This window comes from Labeo rohita, chromosome 16 (assembly GCF_022985175.1).
Source record: "Labeo rohita strain BAU-BD-2019 chromosome 16, IGBB_LRoh.1.0, whole genome shotgun sequence".
NCBI classification, from domain to species: Eukaryota; Metazoa; Chordata; class Actinopteri; order Cypriniformes; family Cyprinidae; genus Labeo; species Labeo rohita.
In genome coordinates, this window is record NC_066884.1 from 18,358,221 (window position 1) to 18,381,003 (window position 22,783).

General features: G+C 35.5%; 1 protein-coding gene across 12 annotated transcripts in view; it reads right to left on the reverse strand.

Annotated features, from left to right (window-relative positions):
• LOC127178778 (trypsin-1-like) overlaps positions 1 to 22,783 on the reverse strand; it is a 48,234-nt gene that overhangs the window by 8,514 nt on the left and 16,937 nt on the right. For 3 of the 12 annotated variants that reach the window (XM_051131879.1, XM_051131880.1, XM_051131878.1), the window contains exons 1-3: positions 665 to 759; positions 426 to 576; positions 92 to 342 (exon numbers count right to left, since the gene is read on the reverse strand). In XM_051131879.1, the coding sequence (XP_050987836.1) occupies positions 92 to 342; positions 426 to 576; positions 665 to 752 (490 nt within the window). In that variant the 5' untranslated portion in view covers positions 753 to 759. Of the gene's footprint in view, positions 1 to 91; positions 343 to 425; positions 577 to 664; positions 760 to 7,958; positions 8,063 to 8,157; positions 8,260 to 8,346; positions 8,484 to 8,582; positions 8,834 to 8,912; positions 9,064 to 9,170; positions 9,233 to 11,135; positions 11,161 to 21,032; positions 21,184 to 21,290; positions 21,351 to 22,783 lie in introns of those variants that run through there. The other 9 variants (XR_007829434.1, XR_007829433.1, XM_051131888.1 and 6 more) reach the window with 8 other exon arrangements.

A 22,783-nucleotide genomic window follows, 5' to 3' on the forward strand; every position in this document is an offset into this window, starting at 1 on the left:
ATTAAATGCAACAGAAATGGATATGGAATAAACCAAAGTGCTATGAACATGACATGTGAAAGAAAATCACATCATGAATCCTGACACTTACTGGAGCTCATGGTGTTTCCCCAGCCAGTAACACTGCACTTGGTACCAGCAGCAGCACAGCCACTGGGCAGGGAGATGGGCTGTACATACTGATTGAGGGTAGCAGCAGTGCTAAGCTTGATCAGCATGATGTCACTGTCAAGGGTATAGGAGTCAAAGCTGGGGTGGCGGATGACCTTTGCAGAATCGATGAACTGTTCAGATCCCTCATTAATTGCGATGTTGTGCTCACCCAAACGGACCTCAATACGTCTGAAAGACAAAGTCCAATACTGTTCATAACTGAAGAAATCAATAGACAGATACATGAACTACTCTGTGAAGACATCACTTACGACTTGTAGCAGTGAGCAGCAGACACAATCCAGTTCTCGTTGACCAGAGAGCCACCGCAGAAGTGGTAGCCAGAGTTCAGAGACACCTGCCAGGGCTGGGAGTAGGGTGTGCACTCATACCCACCAACAATCTTGTCATCATCCAGAGCAACTACACAAATGAGAAATATTGTAAGTATATTGACTATACTTGTGAAATTCATAATTGCAGTGAATCAGTAAATAGAGTCTCTACTCACAGGCAGCTCCAAGGAGCACCAGGAACACCAAAGACCTCATGACTGCTGATTGAACCTGTTTGATGAAAGTCTTGATCCACACTTGCATTATTTATAGGACTGCCAGCCTAGTAATCCACGCCCAAGTGGTCTGCCATTGACCAATCAGCTTCAAAAGACTTATCTGAAGTAATATGCTATCATTGTGTTTCCATGAAGAGAGATAGTGCTATACCTTGATTACTTGAATGTTAGAAAACTGAATTGTAGGATTGCATTGGCACCCAGTGTATTAATATATAGTAACATGGTGTATTTGTTATGCCTATATAGTGTAAAATGTTTGTCATAAATTCCCCAAACCATAAAGCCAAAACCTTCTTAACAGTGAAATATAATCTGCAATATAATAGTATTTGAAATAACACACTATCATTGTGTTTCCATGAAAAGATACAGAATTATATATTGAGTACTTGAATGTTAGAAAACTGTATATTAGGGCTACATTTGCACTCTGATGTTACCCAGTGTACAGAAAATATATAGTAATAAGATATATAGAATTTATGCATGAATTCTTAAAGGTAAAATGTTTGTTATACATTTCCCAAATTATGTTATACATTTCCTAAAACATAAAGCCAAAACCTCCTTAACCTAACAGTGAAAATCCACCTGCAGTACAGAAACAAACTAGAGCACAAAATTACATTTTTAAACCAAGTGTGTAGATTGAACAGAACAGGGCCACTGCTGGCCAAATGGGTGCCCTAAGCATAATTGTATTGTTGTGCCTCTTCCCTCAAATATTATGGAAGTAAAACCAAAAAACACTTACTATACAGGGTCAAAATTGAACTTTAATAAAATATAAAAAGAAATTCAGAAATCACACAACAGAAAAGTAAGCAGTTTTACTAAGATAAATTTGGTTAATTTTGGCAAGGGTTGTGATGTTTTTGTTAAAGAAATTATATAGTACCATTTCTATCTCAAGATTAAGTGAGATCAAGCAGCTGTGCTGCTGAATAGTTACATTTTAGGCTTTGTGACCCTGACAGAATGTGTTCAACAGCTCATTTGAACAGCTGTTCATCTTCTCACCCAAGTTTTATACGTGTTCATTAGGGTGGTCCTTATTTTTGGACTTTTTAAAAGGGTTAATCGGATGCCCATTTTCCACAAGTTGATATGATTCTTTAGGGTCTTAATGAAAAATCTATAATATACTTTGGTTAAAAATTCTCAATGGTTGTGTAAAACAACACCCTTTTTACCTTCAGTATTATACTGCACTTTTACCTACAGTATTATACTGCACTTGTGCAGTTTTTACTGTATGTTTACTGTATTTTACTTGTAAAATATACAGTAATATATATTGCAATACAAGAAAAAAAAATGAAATAAAAATAAGCAATGACAACTGTGTAACTTTTAATGTTTTTAATTGTTCAGTTGTTGCAATAACATTAACATTTTCACAGATTCAGTTAAGACTCAAACAAAACACTACTAAAACAAACTACTGTATATATTACAGCACATGCCATTTTAACTATTATAGCTAGAAAAATTTATCACATTAAATTTAAAAACATTTATCCTAAGCACAACATACTATGATAACAGTGAACAGCAATGACAGTGAAGCTTCAAATAAAACTCAAACTTTTGTTACACATGAGAAAAATTTCAAGAATGTATACATAAATATTTGTATATTACAGCAATTAAAAAAAAAAATAGGAATAAATTAAATCATAAGAACAGTCTTAAAAACATACAAATTCACAAAAACTCTCCTGAGTAAAATGCATTTGCCCGTAGTGGATTAATAGTTTTGCCAGCTGAAATCCACAAACTCCTCGGACACATGAGGGTTCAGGCCAGAGTTTCTCCTTTGCACCATCTTCCCACTTTTTTTGCTGATCTGGAATTTTGCAGAGCACTTGAGGTGTGTCAGGATTGATCCTCACAATGAACCTTCACATAAAAAAATAATTCATTAGATTCATATTTCATTCTCTTTGTAAAAACATTTTAGAGCATTAGTTCAGCCAAAATGAAAACTTTGTCATCATTTACTATGTTGTTACAAACCCATGAAACTAGTTTGTTTTCAGAACACATGAAAACTGATATTCTCTCTTCATTTTTGTCTTTCCAGGCAACCGAAGTCTTTTAGCTTCAAAAAGTGCATAAAGATATTGCAAAAATAATTCATATGATTCGAGTGGTTTAAGACACCTAATCAGTTCTCAAGCATGTTTGAGATTCTGTTTACCACATTTGATGTACTCTACGTATTTGGATGATCAATGTTTGTATGTGAATAAAAGCCCATGGATTAATCATACAGATTAATTCCATTTCTTTGCACACTTTTTGAACTGGAATATTTTGGTTGCGTGTACTTTCAGTGGATAGACAAAAATACTGTTATGTATTCATTAGAAGAATAAACAGAATAGTACACCAGTTCATTTTATTTTAACTCAAATTGTCAGTTATCGTTACTGCATGCCAAGAAGACAAAACCCCAAAATTGTAATTCTCTGAATATTTACTCACCCTCATGTCATCCCAAATATACTTTCTTCTGTGGAACACAATTAAAGATTTTTAGAAAAAAAAAGAAAAGAAAAAAGTAATCTGAAGATAGGTTTGTGTGAGAAATGTTTAATTTTTTTTTTTTTTAATTAATATTATAAACCACTGCTTCCAGGCAAGTGTCCTACATGTGCTTGTTTGACGTAAATGTCAGCATGTTGTGATGCATCAACTTTGAGGGACCTATCCACTTGCACTCTGTTCGTGTTCCACAGAAGAATGAAAGTCATGTACATCCAGGATGGCATGAAGGTGAGTAAGTGATGAAAATATTTTGTATTTTTGAGTGAGCAATATTGATGGACAAATCAAGCCTTGTGAAAGACTAAGACTGTCCTCTGACTTTTCGTTTTTGGGTGGATTATTCCTTTAAGCGATTGTTTACTCAAAAATGCAAATTCTCTCATAACTTACCGTCATGCTATCCCGGATGTACATGGTTTTCATTTTTCTTTTTCTCTTTAATGTTTACTTAATATTTCAGCATATTGCAAGATGTACTTACCTCTAAATAAACAACAAAGTAGTGGCTTCCACTTAGTACTTGATCTTAAGCACATAAACGAAGAGAACAGCAGATGCAGAGGACGTATCTGGTAGGTCAATCACAGGAATGAAGACTTTGCTTTCAATCGCCAGCATCCCAGCATCCATTTTTTTGCTGTGTAGAATTAATTGAATCTCCTAAAAAAATAGTCAGTTAATTAATTTATTGAGTTCATTTTTTTATAGTGATATTTGTGACTTTACAAAAAAAACTTTTCACATTTGATTATGGTGTCAGTAAAAGTAGATGTAGATGTTGGAGCCTTTTTCATTAGTTCAAAAGGACTGTTCACCCAAAAATGACAATTCTATCATCATGTACCTATCCTTGTTGTTAAAAATGTATTTGAGAAGATGCTAGGTAGAAAGTTAGATATAGAGAGCCATGAATAAAGTGTGACAAAAGGTTTATTTTTAAAAACCATACCTTTAACATCACTAAATCACATACTAAAAGATCTTACCAAGCTTGATCAGAGTAGTGAAAGCCTGGTCTTTGCATCTGCTGCTGTTGTTGTGACCCACACACACACACACACACACACAGTTTTTCTAAGTTTCAGTTACAGAAATTATAAGTTGTCAATTATACAAATGAAAAAAACTTACACTGGCTAAAAGGAACAGCAAATCCTCTGCTTCTTTTAAAGTGGGCCATCAACAACAGGACAGTAACATCAGTATTCACATCTGGCACAGCAACAAAAAGCTCAGTAACATTAATATCTACACAGATTTCTCAAAATCACATTTATGCTGTGTGCTGAAAATGATGACTTTACTCTAAAATACTTTTTACAGTTACTAACTGGACATTCAGTTTTTTCTTACCATCTCGAATGTGCCATCTCAGGTGTCCAGTGTTCACAAATGCTAAAGAATTTGGTCGACACGAATGTAAAGCTTTCCGCGCTGCATCTAGAATTCAGATGGTGTTCAGATCAGTTCGTTAGTTTTGCGGTCTTTAAACCAACTTTAAACCTTTAAAAGCCCGGATTCTTGGTCAACAATTTCATACAAGTTAACATAAAAACTCACCTGCTACCAGCGTGGTTATAAAAAGGCCAGAGACATGTTTATGTTCACACTTTGACGGTAAAACTACCTACACACAAGGAAAAAGAAAAGAAAGAAAGATATTTGTTTTGCACAGAAAGTTCTCCCTAAATCTAAAACGAGTATGCGCCACAAAGCTGTCTACATTCGACATACACTGTAATGTGTGACTGCGCCTCGTGAAGAGACAGCATTTTTATTATGATTTTCTTTTTACTTAAACCGTTAATAACCCAAAAATACACCGACATTTAATATATGTAAATGTACATGTATGTAAAATATATAATTAAAAAGCAGGAATATTGTATATACATTTGATGGTAGCTGCTAGGTTCTTGTGTGTGTCTTCCTTTTCTTCTCTCCCAGAGGAAAAAAAAGCCTTTCTGTCATTGGTCAGATTTCTGCCTTTTTTTTTTTACTGTATTTGGATTTACAGTAAAAGAAAAATACTGTATTTTAATGGTGGCAAGAGGATATTTCCCATAATGCAACATAATTTAAAATACAGTAACATACTGTATAACTGTTCTACAGTAAAGTACAGTTCATATTACAGTTAAATACTGTGTAATTTACAGAAATCGCTAACAGTGTACTTTAAATGCAAATGAGCTCTGCTCGCCCCACCCCTCTCTTCTCTCTGTGGAGAGACGAGCCTGTTTACTTTAGCTGCATTTAGCCGTTAAACTTGCTAACTAGCACATTATTAGGAATACAAAGATTAGGATCACAAAGATTCATAAAAAAAACCCTTATACTCAGTTCTGCTGTAAGTGAAGCTGGATCATGAATGATTTGCGCGAACATAGACGGATATATGTAGATCGGGAGGCGCATTCTCTTCACAAACAAATGTAATCTACTGCATCTTCAGCGACTCAGATGTCGGGAGTAAATGACGACCACTATGTTCATTATTACATCTAGCAACACAACACCTCAATTGCTCAATCGGAGATATTCTTGACTCACTTACATTCCTGCTCCGGCATCGAAACAAAGAGGGCGGACTGTTACAGCTGATCTGAGGTAGAACGCTCATGTCAATCAACTATTGTTGCAGCGGCCTCTGTCAGTGTGACGCCACAACGACAGGCATCTGAGAATGGCTCGATTTGAAAAAGGGAATATTATTTTTACAGATTAATTAAAAACCACTGCATGGATTTTTATCATTATAGGGTAGATTTGTACATACACTGCCAACACACATGTTCAAACAACATGTAAAAGTGAACTTAGCATCCAATGACCCCTTTAAGTCTTCTGCTCTCACCCTCCCAGTCAACTCTCTTTTATGAGAAATGGAAATAAACCAAATTTCGCTGAGATTGTACTATATTTAGTGCTCAACAAAGGTGATTCTGTCCTAATGGCCATAACATGTAATGAATAATTATACAAAATCATTAGTGAACTGTGAATTAGGTTAAAAGAAAAAAAAAGAGGGAAATCACGTTTGCACCGATAACCTTCGGACAGCGCGCTCACATTATCATTGCCATTGCGCTCCAGCTGTCCTGAGTTCAAGTCCCGGCTCAAGGACCTTTCCTGATCCCATCACTTCACTTCCTGTCCACTTACTGTCATATCGAAATAACAACATAAAAAACATTACAACGCTGCTGATGAGATCTTTGACAAAATCTTTGCCTTATCTAGATTGTGATGACAATCCAACGTGTGCTTCAGCTGCAGAAATTGGAAACAGATTTCGTCACTCTCTGACAATCTGCATGATGTTTTTTAGTCTTCGACTTTCCCAAAATAACCACAAGATGAAATCAAGATATATTTTTTGTAGAAGTTTTCACCATGAAGCTTACACTGGTGAAGTACCAGAGAGAAAACAGATTTCACAGTAAACTGTCTAATTTTTAGCAGTAAGAAAAGTTTTGTAGAACTTCACATTTATATATGATATGAGAACAGTAGGGCCTGTAGATAGGGATTATGTGTTATTTAATAAAAATATAATCATATTTTCAGAATGACAATTTTTTTCTCAAACATTTCTCAAACATGCTACACATTGTTGGATTTACAAATATCATTTCAATTTTAAAAGTTTTTTTTCAAAATGTAAACATGGCATCAACTATTGATGAACATGTTCATTTTTATTTTAATTTTCACTCTGCTCACTATTTAACCATGTATTACTGTGTATTTAGAAGGTTTTTGTCTTTTAAACATGTTAAAATGTGATGCAGGGATTCCTAAACATTTTTGTCAGCCAAACCTGTTTCACCTAATGTATTTACTTGGATTTTGCTAAGATTTAGTTTTTACAAATGTAAAGATTTTATGGCAATAAGTTTATAATTAAGTTAATAATTAAGTATTTAAATATTTACAGCTAATTAAGTAACTCACATGTTTTACAGGCAAACAAGTGCAGGTAAACAATTTTTTTTAGCAAATTATTTATTTTAATTTTGTTGTAATTTCAAAATGATTTATTAATTTTACATTTGTATGATTTAATTAATTATTAACTTTTCATTAAACTCATTAAACCTCTTGCAGTTCCTTCATGAACCCCATTTTAGGAAACCTTGATGTATTCTCTCTCTCTCTTCGTATATTATCAATCAATATGGTAAAACAGTATCCTTTTAAATCAGTGTAATAAAAAGTTAGGTCAAAAGTGATCCAAAGGTAATCAAATGTAGTCTGATTTATATTGCCTAAATGTGTAATATAAATGATTTCATTACTAACTGCATATAAATTGTCATATAAATTGGAATCAGTAATGATCAACAGTTTATTAGTAATCTACCCAGCTCTGCTAACAAATATCCGTAATCACATTTACTAGTCCTTAACATTTCCATTGTTGGACATTCCTAGAAATTCAATGTCTTTTTGATAGAATAACCATTGTTCATCACCTGCTTGTCTGTAATTTTATTTATTTTAAATATTAAAGACTCAACTTGTAGCCATTTTAAGCTTTCTGCTAAATGGTTGACATAGGCACTTTGTTGTGTGTTGTTTTGGTGAGTAATTATTGCTAAGCCTGGTAAAGTATTTCATATATTCAGTATTTATTGACAAATATCAATGAACAACTTGGTGAAAGTAGAACATTTTTAAATGATTTGTCAGAGGAGATTTGGAGGCTGTATGTGATTTCGTATCAGCTTAGTTGCTGCTCATGGTGTCGGCGATCCATTGGCTGAACATGCACACCTTGAAGAAAAGAGAATTCATAAAAATCATGTAAGTGCATCATAATAAACCAAAGATATTGTTTTGTAAGAATTACTAAACAACAGCTATATTACCTTGGCATAGACACCAGGATGATTCTTCTCAGCACAGCCATAACCCCAGGACACAATACCATGCAGCTGACCATTGCACACCACAGGACCACCAGAGTCACCCTGAAGAAGAGAAACAAACAGCTGGTTGTTATTAAGATAGTCTTAATTAATATTTGTGCAACAATGCTGTTTCTTGTTATTCTCTACCTGGCAAGAGTCCTTTCCTCCCTCCAGGTATCCAGCGCAGAACATGGTACTGGTGATCATACCAGGGTAGGAGTTGTTGCAGTCGCTGTCGGACAGGATGGGGATCTCCAGACACTGAAGCTTGTTGGAATCAGCAGCTACAAAGAATTGAATGCAACAGCAATGGATATGGAGTCAACCAAACTGCTATGAACATGAAGTGTGAAGGAAATGACATCATGAATCCTGACACTTACTGGAGCTCATGGTGTTTCCCCAGCCAGTAACACTGCACTTGGTGCCAGCGGGGGCACAGCCACTGGGCAGAGCCACAGGCTGCACATACTGATTGAGGGTAGCAGGAGTGCTAAGCTTGATCAGCATGATGTCACTATCAAGGTCCCATGAGCTGTAGTTGGGGTGGCGGATGACCTTGTCAGAGTAGATGAACTGTTCAGATCCCTCATTAATAACAATGTTATGCTCACCCAAACGGACCTCAATACGTCTGAAAGACAAAGTCCAATACTTCTCAAAACTAAAGAATCCAATGGGCTGATGAACTACTCTGTGAAGACATCACTTACGACATGTAGCAGTGAGCAGCAGACACAACCCAGTTCTCGTTGACCAGAGAGCCACCACAGAAGTGGTAGCCAGAGTTCAGAGACACCTGCCAGGGCTGGGAATAGGGTGTGCACTCGTACCCACCAACAATCTTGTCATCATCCAGAGCAACTACACAAATAAGAAAGTATTGTCAGTATATTGACTATATTTACCTATAAAATGAGCTGAGTGAAATTCATAATTGCAGTGAATCAGTAAATAGAGTCTCTACTCACAGGCGGCTCCAAGGAGCACCAGGAACACCAAAGACCTCATGACTGCTGATTGAACCTGTTCGATGAAGGCCTTGCTTCTCACTCGCAGTATTTATAGGACCGTCAACCTATTGATCCACACCCAAGTGGTCTGCTACTGACCAATCAGCTTTAAAAGACTTATCTGAAGTAATTCACTATCACTGTGTTTCCATGAAGAGATACAGTGTTGGTTATTTGAATGATAGAAAACTGTATTGTATGGATTTATAGGCACCCAGTGTATAAATATATTTCCCAAACCATAAAGCTGAAACCTCCTTAACAGTGAAAAGCCATTAGCAATATAATATTATTTGAATTAACACTATCATTGTGGGGGTTTTTTTTAATGAAAAGATACAGAATTATATCTTAATGACTTGGATGCTTTGGATGCATTTTTAAACCAAGTGTGTAGATTAAACAGAATGTACATTTTTGATAAATCCAGGGAGATCCAGCAGCTGTACTGCTGAATATGCACATTTTAGGCTTTGCGACCTTGACAGTAAGTTTCCAACGTAAACGTGTTTTCAACAGCTGTTCATCTTCTCACCCAAGTGTTATACATGTTCATATATTTAATGTATTGGGTGTGTCTGTTTTTTTCTTTTGCATTCAGCAGTCATATTTCTGTAAGCAGAACAGTTTATAGTTAGTATGATGATAAGCGGATGATGAATGATGATTTTTTTCATCTTTAGCTCACTCTTTCTGCATTGTCCATTATGTGAAGGGTGTGTGGAGTTCAAAAACTCTTTGAACAGTTCTGAGTTCAGATTCAATTACTGCAAACTTCATTACCCATTTGTATATTTATATTTGTATTATTTGTATCATTAACATCAAAGACCCTTGAAAATGAAACCATATTGCAGTACAGTGAAAGACAAATGTAAAATGTCCATTATAATTGCATTTTATTTAACAGATAACCAGTTGTGTGTCATATTTATGTCAACGTATTCTATATAATCTCCATCTAAAATTTACCTGCATTAAATATAATCCTTATATATGAGTGGTGTGGAAGGTGTCGCATCCCTATAGGTAGACGTGGATCAGCTGAGAGTCAGCTGATGGCAGCTTGACTAACGTGACCTGCCAGAACTGACGCTGACTCTAGATATGTATATATATATATTTCTCTCACTTCGTATATTCTCTATCAATATGGTACAAGATTATCCTTTTAAATAAATGTGATAAAACAGTTAGGTCAAAAGTAATCCAAATGTAATCAAACAGTCTGATTATATTACCTAAAATTTGTTATGTGATTGATTTCATTACCAACTGCAATTTATGCCATATAATTTGAAATCAGTAATAATCTACAGCTTGTAAGCAATCTGCTTAGCACTGCTAACAAATATCAATAACCATATATGCCCGTTTTTTAACATTTCCTTTGTTGGACATTCCTAGAAATTCATGTTTCCCAATGACTTCTTGATAGAATAACTGTCTTTCTTCATCAACTGCTTGTCTGTATTTTAATTAATTAATTTAATTATTTTAGATATATTAAAGACTTAACTTGTAGTCTTTTTAAGCCTTCTGTTAAACAGTTGACATAGGGACTTTGTTGTGTGTTGTTTTGGTGAGTAATTATTGCTAAGCACATCATACATTTAAATATAGGCCTGTTAAAGTACTTAAAACAATACATCCAGTATTTATTGACAAATATGAATTAACAATTTAGAGAAAGTAGAACATTTTTGTGCTTTTATTAAACAACAACAACTATATTACCTTGGCATAGACACCAGAATAATTTTTCTCAGCACAACCACTACCCCAGGACACAATACCTTGCAGCTCACCGTTGCACACCACAGGACCACCAGAGTCACCCTGAAGAAGAGAAACTAAACAACTGGTTATTTTTAAGATACAAGTAATATTTGTGTAACAACAGTATTTCTTGTCATCTTCTACCTGGCAAGAGTCCTTTCCTAAATATATTTTGTAAATTTCCCACTGTAAATATATCAAAACTTAGTTTTTGATTAGTAATATGCATTGCTATGAACTTCATATGGACAACTTTAAAGGCGATTTTCTCAATATTTAGATTTTATTGCAGATTCAGATTCTAGATTTTCAAATAGTTGCATCCTGGCCAAATATTGTCCTTTCCTAACAAATCATACTTCAATGGAATTTTCTCAATTGCTTAAACACATTTCTTGAAATTATGCCTCGGTTTTGCAAAACTCTAGACACAAATCCGTAACTTCTAACTCAATTCCCCGAACTTACTATATTCAGGTCAAAATGAAGCTCTCCACTCAAAACAATTCAATCTTGCTGAAAAAAACAAACTTTGCTCTCAGACATGACACACAAACCCTCAAAAACACACACACTACAACACAGTTTTACACACTGATGAGATCAATTCAAAACAATACTACGAAAACTGGTAACAAGTGTTTGAAAAAAAAAAAAAAAAAAAAATTCACATGATGAACACAACAAATGTATGCATTTGCAAGTGTTTTAATCCTTAATTTATTGTACTTTAGACAACAAAAATAATTGCTCTGCCCCAGCATCCTGTCTTTGGTCTGGAACAGGCCAAAGAACCTCCTCAACATCACAGACTAAATTGACCCTGGACAGGCAGCAGTGGTAAAACTGCTGGTAAAAAAAAGGTAGCACTCTTGCAAGCCTGATCCAACCCTGGCATGCATCAACTAAAATATATGAGACTGCTTGTTTTCTTGCCCTTGCCCTTCCTATTTCTCTTCCATGTTGTTGTCATCATCCTCCTCCTTCGTCTCATCCTCTTTCTCTTTTACCTCCTACTCTTCCTCTTCGAAATTTCACATTACTGTATGCGGGGTTTATGACTGAAAAAGACCGGATAGGATTCACACTTACAATTTTAGTAGTCGTCGGACAAAAAAAAAATATATATATATATATAGAAAAAAAAAAGAAATAAATAAAATACAAATACATTACAAAGTCACTGTGAAATAGAAAAGAAAAAGAAATAAGAGTAAAGGCGGAAATATAAATTAGAAAGTCCACTGTCAGAATTTGTAACTCTTGTGTTGTCCTCTGTCTATTTATGCTTTCCATTTGAAGGTTCATGAGATGTTGAGATGTACCTTTGAGCTGTTTCAGAGACTTGCTTTATCATTGGTTGATCTGTAGTTTCTACATTAGTGAAAGTCAATATTCACTTGAACAATTCATGGCAAATTTACAAAAAGTCTAATAGAAATGTGTAGAATATGCTTGACAGTTTATGACAACTAGATCAAAAATTTAGCATTTACTGTAAAGACATATTCCATGAGCTAATGACTTGATATTTTGAGGGGTAAGACTATAGCACAGAGAACTATATACATGTAATACATTTTGAGCAACATGACAATAGGAACTGATAATGTAGGAAACCGCAGACAAATCAGTTGCATAATCAGTTGCATGAACATACCAAAGCAAACGCAATTTGTTTTTAAAAAATTAGAAACATTTTATGATGTGCACAAGTGACTAGATGATGTGGAGGTTGAACAAGTAGTTTTGAGAATTTCATTTCTGATCTGAGAAATGCACCAAACTGTAAGCTGACTTTGGCCCTTTTATCTCCATCGAAGGTTCTGATTGGTGTGTGATAAATTTTGACTCCTAGTGTTTCCACTTGGGTAATTGTGTGCTAATTGAGCTCAAACTTTGCAGACTTGAGTGAACAATATTGAATACTAGTGCTTTCTAAATGACCACATGGGGTAAGCACTAAGAAATGTAGGGATTTGTGTGTAGAGTTTTGCAGTAACAGTTCACCAAATCTGACTCATGTGTTAAAGTAGGGGAATAGTGTTTATAGTTTAGGGAAATGGGTGTGCTTTTTGAAAAATGGCATTATGGTTTTGAAATTTTAGTTTAAAAGACTGGTTATAGTGTTTTAGCAATCGAGAAAAACTGTAATAGTGCACTGTCGAGAGTAGTAGTTCACTGTTAGCTAACCAGTAACTACTATTTTTTCATATCTCCCAAAGAACCACTATATACAGGTTCATAATTTATTTAAATGATGCAAAATGTATCATTAATTCAAAAGTAAAGATCATGGTGACCCACTAGTAATTCCAAATACTTCAGAAGGAATTACTAATTTTTTAGATCCGTATTCTAAAGTGAAGATCATGATAACTCCTTAGTAACGACTGAAATCATTGTAAGACATTGAGGTATGTGTAAGGTTTTGGATAGTAGTGACTCAAGTGTTACTACATCCTTCTAAAGGAATTACTAATTATTTGGATCCGTATTCTAAAGTGAAGATCATGGTAACCAACTAGTAACGACTAAAGTGTTACCAAAACCATCAGAAGTATGACTATCCAAAACCTTACAAAAACCTCAATAGTTTTTAATGACTTTAGTCTTCACTAAGGAGTTATCATGATCTTCACTTTAGAATACGGATTCAAATGATTAGTAATTCCTTCTGAATTATTTGGTAATATCTGAGTCATTACTAGTGGGTTACCATGATCTTCATTTTAGAATTAATTATACATTTTGCATTATTTACATTAATTATGAACATGTATATAGTAGTTCTTAGTAGTTCTCTGGGAGATATAAAAAAAATAGTAGTTACTGATTAGCTAATAGTGAGCTACCATGTTCAACTTATTGATTTGTTAATCAGAGTTTCCTGTTTAATTAATAGTAGTTTGTTCCTGGTCATGGTCATTTGTTCCTGTGTAGTTATTCATTAATGACGGAACCGTATTCTAAAGTGTTACCTATAGTTTTTATGTGTGTATTCTTAAGAGTAAAATTTTTAAGTTATGAATTTCCAAAAACATAGCGCCAAAACCTTAAGCCAACAGTGAAATTAGAATTGAATTGTTTAAATTAGAGCACACGATTACATGCTTAAACAAAGTGCGTACATGGAACATAATGTGCATTTTTGATACTTTCTGGGAGATCCAGCAGCTGAATATGTACATTTTTGGCTTTGTGACCTTGACAGCAAGTTTCCAATGTTAAACAAGTTTTCAACAACTAGCAACTAGGTGTGTGACGTTAAAAAACTCTGTAAACAGTTCAGAGTGAATTTCTGCAAACTTTGTGACACATTTGTACAATTAATAAAACTCACAACAAATATGGAGATCTTTTATCCTCTCAGTGAGTAGAAATAAAGTAATCAAATCCGCTGGGGTTATCTTAAGGTTTGTTTACTTGAGTATGTATTGAAAATATAGCCTATTAACTCCTACAGAAAATAATACATGGAGCAGTTAATGTTTTAAACACTTGTTTCATTGCCATCAAAGACCCTTGAAAATGAAACCATAATGCAATACAGTGAGAGACAGACATACAGGTGAAATGTGAAGGCTTTATCTGTAAAATGTCCATCATCACTGCAGTTTATTTACAGTTTTTCTCAATTGCTTAAACGCATTTCTTGAAATTATGGCTCGCTTTTGCGAAACTCTAAACACAAATCCGTAACTTCTAACTCAATTCCCCGAACTTACTATATTCAGGTCAAAATGAAGCTCTCCACTCAAAACCACTCAATCTTGCTAAAAAAAACAAACTTTGCTCTCAGACATGACACACAAACCCTCAAAAACCACACACACACACACACACTACAACACAGTTTTACACACTGAGAAGATCAATTCAAAACAATACTACGAAAACTGGTAAAACTTTTGATGATGGACACAACAAATGTACACATTGCAAGTGTTTTAATCCTTAATTTATTGTACTGTAGAGTACAGCACAAAACATCAAACAACAACAAAAATAATTATTCTGCCCCAGCAACCTCCTCAACATTACAGACTAAATTGGCCCTGGACAGGCAGCGGGGGTAAAACACTCTTGCATGCCTTATAACCCTGGCACGCATCAACTAAAATACATAAGACTGCTTGTTTTCTTGCCCTTGCCCTTCCTATTTCTCTTCCATGTTGTTGTCGTCGTCCTCCTCCTCCTTCTCCTCCTCTTTCTCTTTCACCTCCTACTCTTTGTCTTTGAAATTGCATATTACTGTATCTGCATACTGATATTGATTGAAAAAGACCGGATAGGATTCACAGTTACACTTTTACTAGTGGTCTGACGGAATAATAATAATAAAAAATAATAATAATAATATATAAAATATAAATAAAATATAAATATATATATCAACAAAAAAAAATATATATATATAAATACATTACAAAGTCATTGTGAAATAGAAAAAAAAAAAAAGAAAATATGGGCAAAGGCGGAAATATAAATTAGAAAGTCCACTGTCAGAATTTGTAACTCTTTGTGTTCTCTGTCTGTATATGCTTTCCAATTGAAGGTTCATGAGATGTTGAGATGTACCTTTGAGCTATTTCAGAGAACTGCTTTATCGTTGGTTGATCTGTAGACTCCACATTAGTGAAAGTAAATATTCACTTGAACAATTCATGGCAAATTTACAAAAATTCTAATAGAAATGTGTAGAATATGCTTGACAGTTTATGACAACTAGATCAAAAATTTAGCATTTACTGCAAAGACATATACAATGAGCTAATGACTTGATGTTTTGAGGGGTAAGACTATAGCACAGAGAACTATATACATGTAATGCAACTTGTACCAAAAAAAATTAGAAACATTTTATGATGTGCACAAGTGACTAGATGATGTGGAGGTTGAAGAAGTAGTTTTGAGAATTTTATTTTTCTGATCTGAGAAAAGCAACAAACTGTAAACTGACTTTGGCCCTTATATCTCTATCGAAGGTTCTGATTGGTGTGTGATAAATTTTGAGTAATTGTGTGCTAATTGAGCTCAAACTTTGCAGACTTGAGTGAACAATATTGAATGCTAGTGCTTTCTAAATGACCACATGGTGTAAGCACTGAGAAATGTAGGGATTTGTGTGCAGAGTTTTGCAGTAACAGTTCACCAAATCTGACTCATGTGTTAAAGCAGGGGAATAGTGTTTATAGTTCAGGGAAATGGGTGTGCTGTTTGAAAAATGGCATTATGGTTTTGAAATTTTAGTTCAAAAGATTGGTTATAGTGTTTTAGCAATTGAGAAAAACTGTAATAAACAACCAGTTGTGTATTAAATATGATTCTAGAAATAATGTACATAATGATTTATTCATATTATTTTTTATGTTTACATTAATTCATTTAGCAAAGCTTATTCAGAGCTTCTCTTTACTTCTCTTTAAAAAAAAAAAAAAAAAAAAAAAAAACATACCTGAAGAATCATTAAAGCAATCTGAAGTCACAGGAAAAAAATTGCAGAGCTTAGTCGCTTAGTGGCACTACAAGAAGGAAAAACCTTCAAATGGCTATAACTATGCATCTGTTTGTCCTATTGACATGAAAATTGGTGCACACGGTCTTGGTCCAAAGTGCCACAAGTGGCTATAAGGACATTTGCGTATTTAAAAAAACATGGTTGCCATAGGCCAATGAAATTTGAGCACCTATTAGACAAAGTTAACAGAGCTCAATCAGAACAAAAATCTGTGGGCCTGTTTGACTCACAGCTCTAAAGGTCTGTGAGAAATTTGAAAGAAATCGGCCACTGGGGGGCCATATCGTACTTTTCAAGGGCATAAACTTATATAACTTTAAACTTTTATAACTTTTTTAACTATATATTGTACAGTTTTCAACACATACGCACAATATTTGTATCATACGAAAGACCTCATACCGAACAACTTTACCTCTAGAACCACTGCTGTCAATCAAAGCATTTGTTAAATGATTGAGAAATGGGAAAAAACACTACTTTTGCAAACTAGGTTTTTTTCTCAATCTAGAAAAAACACTGCAGTGCAAATTTTCTAGATTCTCTAGGTCAATAATTATCAAAAAAATGTTGAGCTTTAACCTTTGGGAAGCTATAACAGGATCATTTAGAAAAAGGGCCTGTCCAAATATACCCAGGAGCCTATAAAGCCTAAACGAAAACTCAAAACTTCACGAAACCAGGTGAGCACATGACAGGTGATTCTAAACAAGCTTGCAAAGTTTTAGGGAGATAGGACAACAGCTGGCACTATAGCAGTCGTCAATGTTAAAAAATATCATATTTCTATGATAAATTACTTGGATTTGTCAAAATGCTTTTTAAATCATTGATTTAGGTGGTTACAGGCTTGCTAAATAATATGTAATGTCTTTTTCCCTTTTGTTCTTAAATGCCTTATCCACTTAAACCAGCTATTTTTCTCATTAATTCTTTTTTTTCATCTTTTAAATTTTCCTTTCTAAATTAGCCATATTCAGGAAGTCCAGTTAGTAGTCACTATAATTACTCAGAAAATTGAGAGGCTGTTGAAGTACTAAAAAAAAAACATATATATTCAGTATTTATTGACAAATATGAATTTACAACTTGGTGAAAGCAGAGTATTTTTAAATGCTTTGTCATAGGAGGTTTGGAGGCTGTATGTGATTTCCTATCAGCTTTAGTTGCTGCTTATTGTGTCGGCAATCCATTGGCTGAACATGCACACCTTGAAGAAAAGAGAATTCATAAAAATCATGTACATCATATTAAAGCAAACCTATTGTTCTGTAACAATTATTAAAGAACAACAGCAACTATATTACCTTGGCATAGACACCAGGATGATTCTTCTCAGCACAGCCATAACCCCAGGACACAATACCGTGCAGCTGACTGTTGCACACCACAGGACCACCAGAGTCACCCTGAAGAAGAGAAACAAAAAGCTGGTTATTATTACGATAGTCTTAATTACAGTTTTTCTCAATTGCTAAAACACAATTTCTGAAACCTTGCTCCATTTTCTAAAACCATTAAATGCAAAACCTCATCTTCAAGCACTATTTACAAAACCTCTGACTCCTCTTGCAAAATGAAACTTTCGCCTAAAAACAGTTTTACCTGTGTTCAAAATCAAGCACTGCTCTCAAATCAAAAACAAAGTGATCAAAATGATATACACTATCAAGCAGTCAGTTAACAATACAACAAAAAACAGAAAACACATTGTTCAAAACATATAGTTCTCAGGGAGAAGCAAATTTTTAATCTCAATGTTTTGGGCCATACAATTTGTTCATTGTACAGTAAACAGCATACAATGCACTGTACTACAGTATACAATACTAAAAGGGACAAAAATCAAAGGAGTAAACGTGATCGATTTGCTTCTTCTCGTCTTTGGGCTGGGTCAGGCCAGAGCACTTTGTCAACATCACAAGCAATATTGTCCCTCCTGAGGCAACGGGGGAAGAAGCCTCTTGTGTGCCGTATCCAGCCCTGACATGATTCCTCACCTATATCACCACAAGCTAAATCCATGGCTTGCAGAAGATTTACTCTGGTGTAGGGTTGTCTATCATACGCTTTCCATCTCCAAGAGGAGAAAAACTCCTCAATCGGATTCAGGAAAGGCGAGTATGGAGGGAGGTACAAGTTCATAAACTGCTCATTGATGTTAAACCATTCCCTTTCCGGAGCAGCTCGGTGGAAACTGACATTGTCCCACACTATCACATAGGTGGGAATGGGATTCTCATTTAGCTCTTGACCCTGATGGTCTTGAACCTGCAGCTCAAATAAAATATCTCTTAGATTGGCAATAAATCTTAGAAGGTGCTGGGTGTTATATTGCCCGAGTGTAACATGGTGATGTAGAACACCATGGTTGCTAATAGCAGCACAGATGGTGACACTGCCACCTCGTTGACCAGGGACTTCAACAATGGCCCGCTGTCCAATGATGTTTCGGCCTCTCCGTCTCCTCTTTGTTAGATTGAAGCCTGCTTCATCGACAAAGATGAAGTCATGGGGTCTGTCCAAGGATTCCAAGTCAAATATTGTCTGTGTAGAAATACAATATACTGCATTTAGAATTTTGTAAGTCATACAGAGACAGTGCTATACTGTAAAGTACAATTAAGCCTACTGTATGCACTTCTGATTCACATACATTGTATGTACTGAAGAGTAATGTCATTCACATAGTATGTGTTAGTACTGTAGAAAATCTGTATTACAGTAAATGTTTCTGAATGTACACTTACTTGCACATACTGAGCTCGCAGTTCTTTCACCCTTGGTGAGTTGCGCTCAAAGGGTACTTTGTATACTTGTTTCATTTGCATCCTGTTACGATGGAGGACACGGTCAATTGTGGAAATGCTCACACTGTTGATTCCCTGGAAGTGTGTGTTGTCTTGTGTCACTCGTTCCTGGATTTCTCTGAGTCGTATTACATTATCTTGAAGGACCATGCCCACTATAACGGCCTCTTGCTCTTGAGTGAATAAAGCCGTCCTTCCACCTGCATGTGGCAGCCTCGCAATTCTACAAAAAGTAGATGTGCAGTTACAACAAATATTCACGCAGTACTATACATACAGTGATGAACTTTACAAAAGTCTATTGAAACAGTTGCATATAGTGTAGTACAGTAAATTTGCAATTACAAAAATAGAGTAGTATACTGTACCTGTTCTCTTCTCTGAATGTCCTTACTATGGTGGACACAGAAAATCGGCTCAAATTGGGTTGCACTCTTAGTCCTGCTTCCCTCATTGTCAGTCCATGGACAAGAACATGGTCTATGACTGTTGCTCGAATTTCATCAGATATTTCCACTCTTTGTCTTCCTCTTCCTCCTCCTCTTCCTCTTTCTTGCCCTCCTCCTCTTCCTCTTTCTTGCCCTCCTCCTCCTTCTCGCCCTCCTCCTCTTCCTCTTTCTTGCCGCCCTCCTCCTCTTCCTCTTTCTTGCCCTCCTCCTCCTTCTCGCCCTCCTCCTCTTCCTCTTTCTTGCCCTCCTCCTCCTTCTTGTTTCTTCTATCCATGCTGAGACTTTCTCCTTTCTACCTTCAACAGTTCTCTGAACTGGCTTATATTGCTTGTGTCACATCATTTGAAACAGGTGACATTAATTTTGAGTGGTTGTGTTCAATCAATGACATGTTTTCTCTAATTGTATTTGAGCGTTGCTACTTCTGTTTACCAGTATGGATGACGTGTGCATTAGAGTGTAGAATGTGTTTTGAGAATGAGAATGTGTTTAGAGTTTTGCTGAAAAGTCTAAGTAAGATCTGCATATTGTGTTTTACCATGTGAAATGGTTTAAGGTATTGACAACAGACTGCACAATTAGCTAAATGAGGTCAGGCAACTGAGAACTTTCTTCAGCCAATGGGTTTTACTGTTTTAGCAATTGAGAAAAACTGTAATATTCATGCAACAATGCTGTTTCTTGATATTCTCTACCTGACAAGAGTCCTTTCCTCCCTCCAGGTATCCAGCGCAGAACATGGTATTGGTGATCATACCAGGGTAGGAGTTGTTGCAGTTGCTGTTGGACAGGATGGGGATCTCCAGACACTGAAGCTTGTTGGAATCAGCAGCTACAAAGAATTGAATGCAACAGCAATGGATATGGAGTCAACCAAACTGCTGTGAACATGAAGTGTGAAGGAAATGACATCATGAATCCTGACACTTACTGGAGCTCATGGTGTTTCCCCAGCCAGTAACACTGCAGTTGGTCCCAGCAGTGGCACAGCCAGTGGGCAGGGACACAGGCTGCACATACTGATTGAGGGTAGCGGGCTTGCTAAGCTTGATCAGCATGATGTCACTGTCAAGGGTCCAAGAGTTGTAGTTGGGGTGGCGAATGACCTTGTCAGAGTAGATGAACTGCTCAGATCCTTCAGTGATAACAATGTTGTGCTCACCCAAACGGACCTCAATACGTCTGAAAGACAAAGTCCAATACTTCTCAAAACTAAAGAATCCAATGGGCTGATGAACTACTCTGTGAAGACATCACTTACGACATGTAGCAGTGAGCAGCAGACACAACCCAGTTCTCGTTGACCAGAGAGCCACCGCAGAAGTGGTAGCCAGAGTTCAGAGACACCTGCCAGGGCTGGGAATAAGGTTTGCACTCATACCCACCAACAATCTTTTCATCATCCAGAGCAACTACATAAATGAGAAAGTATCATCAGTATATTGACTTTACTTGCCTGTAAAAAGAGCTGAGTGAAATTCATAATTTCAGTGAATCAGTAAATAGAGTCTCTACTCACAGGCGGCTCCAAGGAGCACCAGGAACACCAAAGACCTCATGACTGCTGATTGAACCTGTTTGATGAAGGTCTCGCTCCTCACTCCCACAGTATTTTTAAGACTGTCAGCCTATTGCTCCACACCCAAGTGGTCTGCCATTGGCCAATCAGCTCCAAAAGACTTATCTGAAGTTATCACTGTTTCTATGAAAAGATACAGAATTATATCTTGATTATTTGAATGTCAGAAAACCAATGCATCATAACCTGTCAGTGTCTTTGTCATGATAGCTTGACACTACCAAGACAACATAACCTGTCATAAATTTGTCATAACATAGCAGATTTATTATCAAACCTAATAAACTACTTAGCTTTATGGGTTAACATTACATTAAACTGTCATGTGGTCAATGGACCATTATAATTGTTTCATTAATATTTTTCTGACCACTTTTATTTCAGTTGTACAAATTGAATTTATCATTAAAATGTCATTAAGTGCTAATGCTCTGTCAAATAATTTTATAACAGTGTCATTAATATTTTTCTTGACCTCAACTACAGTGGTACAAGTTGAATTTGTCATTAAAATGTCGTTAAGTGTTAATACTCTGTCAAATTATTTTATAACAGCATCATGAATATTTTTCATTTCATAATGTGTGTGTGTTTTCTTTTAGCTTCCTCCAACAGAAGGTCAGATAATAGACCATTTCACTGCAAAAACAGTTAATTACAGCATCCCACACATTTATATTTTCTTGACATGTTTTTTTACATCATGGAAAACTCTACCCAAGACACCACCATTATAGTGCAAAAAAATCAAAATTTTGAGAAAATTGCCTTTACATTTGTCCAAATGAAGTTCTTAGCAATGCATATCACTAATCAAAAATAATTTTTGGATATATTAACGGTAGGAAGTTTTCTAAATATTTTCATGGAACATGACCTTTACTTAATATCCTAATGAATTTTGGCATAAAAGATTGTTGGCTATTGTTAAAAATATACCCGTGCTACTTAAGACTTGTTTTGTGGTCCAGGGTCACATATTGCCAACATATATAGCCGTCAGATAGTACAAAACTGTCTTGGTAATGTCAAGTTATCATGACAAAGACACTGACAGGTTATGATGTACTGGTTTATGTCAAGTTGTCATAACAAAGGCATCTCAAATAATGTTATCTTTGAATTTAAAATGACATAACTGAGCGAATGACACTTAATGACGTGTCATAAACATGCATAAAACCTCCTTCATATTCATGACATGTGTCATGTCATGATTACAAAGGTGTTATGTCAGTCTTATGCACACCCCTTCAAGTAAAGTGTTACCGAATAATTACATACATTCAGGGAGACCCAGAAGATTTTCTGCTGAATATGTACATTTTTGGCTTTATGACCTTGACAGAAAGTTTCCAACATTAAACAAGTTTTCAACAGCTGTTCTTCTTCTCACCCAAGTTCTGGATCTATACGTGTCCATATATTCAATG